Source organism: Malurus melanocephalus, unplaced genomic scaffold (genome assembly GCF_030028575.1).
Source record: "Malurus melanocephalus ecotype Western Australia unplaced genomic scaffold, MMel_1.1 scaffold_2230, whole genome shotgun sequence".
In the NCBI taxonomy this organism is placed as follows: domain Eukaryota; kingdom Metazoa; phylum Chordata; class Aves; order Passeriformes; family Maluridae; genus Malurus; species Malurus melanocephalus.
Genome location: NW_026625462.1, coordinates 7,181 through 7,992, shown reverse-complemented (window position 1 = coordinate 7,992; position 812 = coordinate 7,181). Strand labels below are relative to the sequence as shown.

Below are 812 nucleotides of genomic sequence, written 5' to 3'. Positions count from 1 at the left end.
GCCCCCAGGTGTGGGGGATCCAGGCCCCATTGTGGGGGATCCAGGCTTTGCTCCAGGTGCCCAKGRCTCCCAGGCTGGTTTTACTGATYTTGGTCAGATTTTTCATTGGRAAYCCACAGAGARGAAGCTCTGAGGAGGTGCCATGAGYRGGATCCCATGTGYRTGGCYGCTCTCYTGAWTYCCCRTTCTCCTCCCACAGGAGCTCAGYGTGGCTCTGTACCGRCACCTCCTGGGGCTCCAGGACAGCAATTCCAGCCCGGAGCCACCAGGAGCCAGCAAGGAGCTGAACCTGCTGTGCTGCGACATCGATCCCGAGCTGATCCGGAGGGCCCAGCAGAGCAGCCCCTTCCCCTCATCCATCTCCTTYGCCAGCCTGGACATCATGGACTCCAGCACCAGGGAACCCTTCCTGAACTCTTACCTACAGCGTTTCGGCCGCTCCTCCTTCGACATCGGCTTCTGCATGTCGGTGACCATGTGGATCCACCTGAACCACGGTGACAGGGGTTTGCTGGACTTCCTGGCCCTGCTGGCCTCCCTGTGCACCTTCCTGCTGGTGGAGCCTCAGCCCTGGAAGTGTTACCGGGCGGCTGCACGCCGGCTGCGCAGGCTGGGCCGCCGGGACTTCGAGCATTTCCGCTCGCTGCGGATCAACGGGGACATGGCTGAGAGTGTCACCCGCATCCTGACACAGGAATGTGCCATGGAGCTCGTCCGTTCTTTCGGCAGCACCAGCTGGGACAGGAGCTTGCTGCTCTTCAAATCCACCGGTGCCCACCCCGAGGACTCCCGCTGATGAGTGGCCTGTTGTG

At 62.0% G+C, this 812-nt stretch overlaps 1 protein-coding gene across 1 annotated transcript in view; it reads left to right on the top strand.

The window, feature by feature from the left end:
- Positions 1 to 804, top strand: part of BCDIN3D (BCDIN3 domain containing RNA methyltransferase) — a 5,770-nt gene extending 4,966 nt beyond the window's left edge. The window contains exon 2 of the mRNA XM_057388648.1: positions 200 to 804. Coding sequence (XP_057244631.1) covers positions 200 to 796 — 597 coding nt within the window. The 3' untranslated portion in view covers positions 797 to 804. The remainder of the gene's footprint in view (positions 1 to 199) is intronic.
- The last annotated feature ends 8 nt before the right edge of the window (positions 805 to 812 follow it).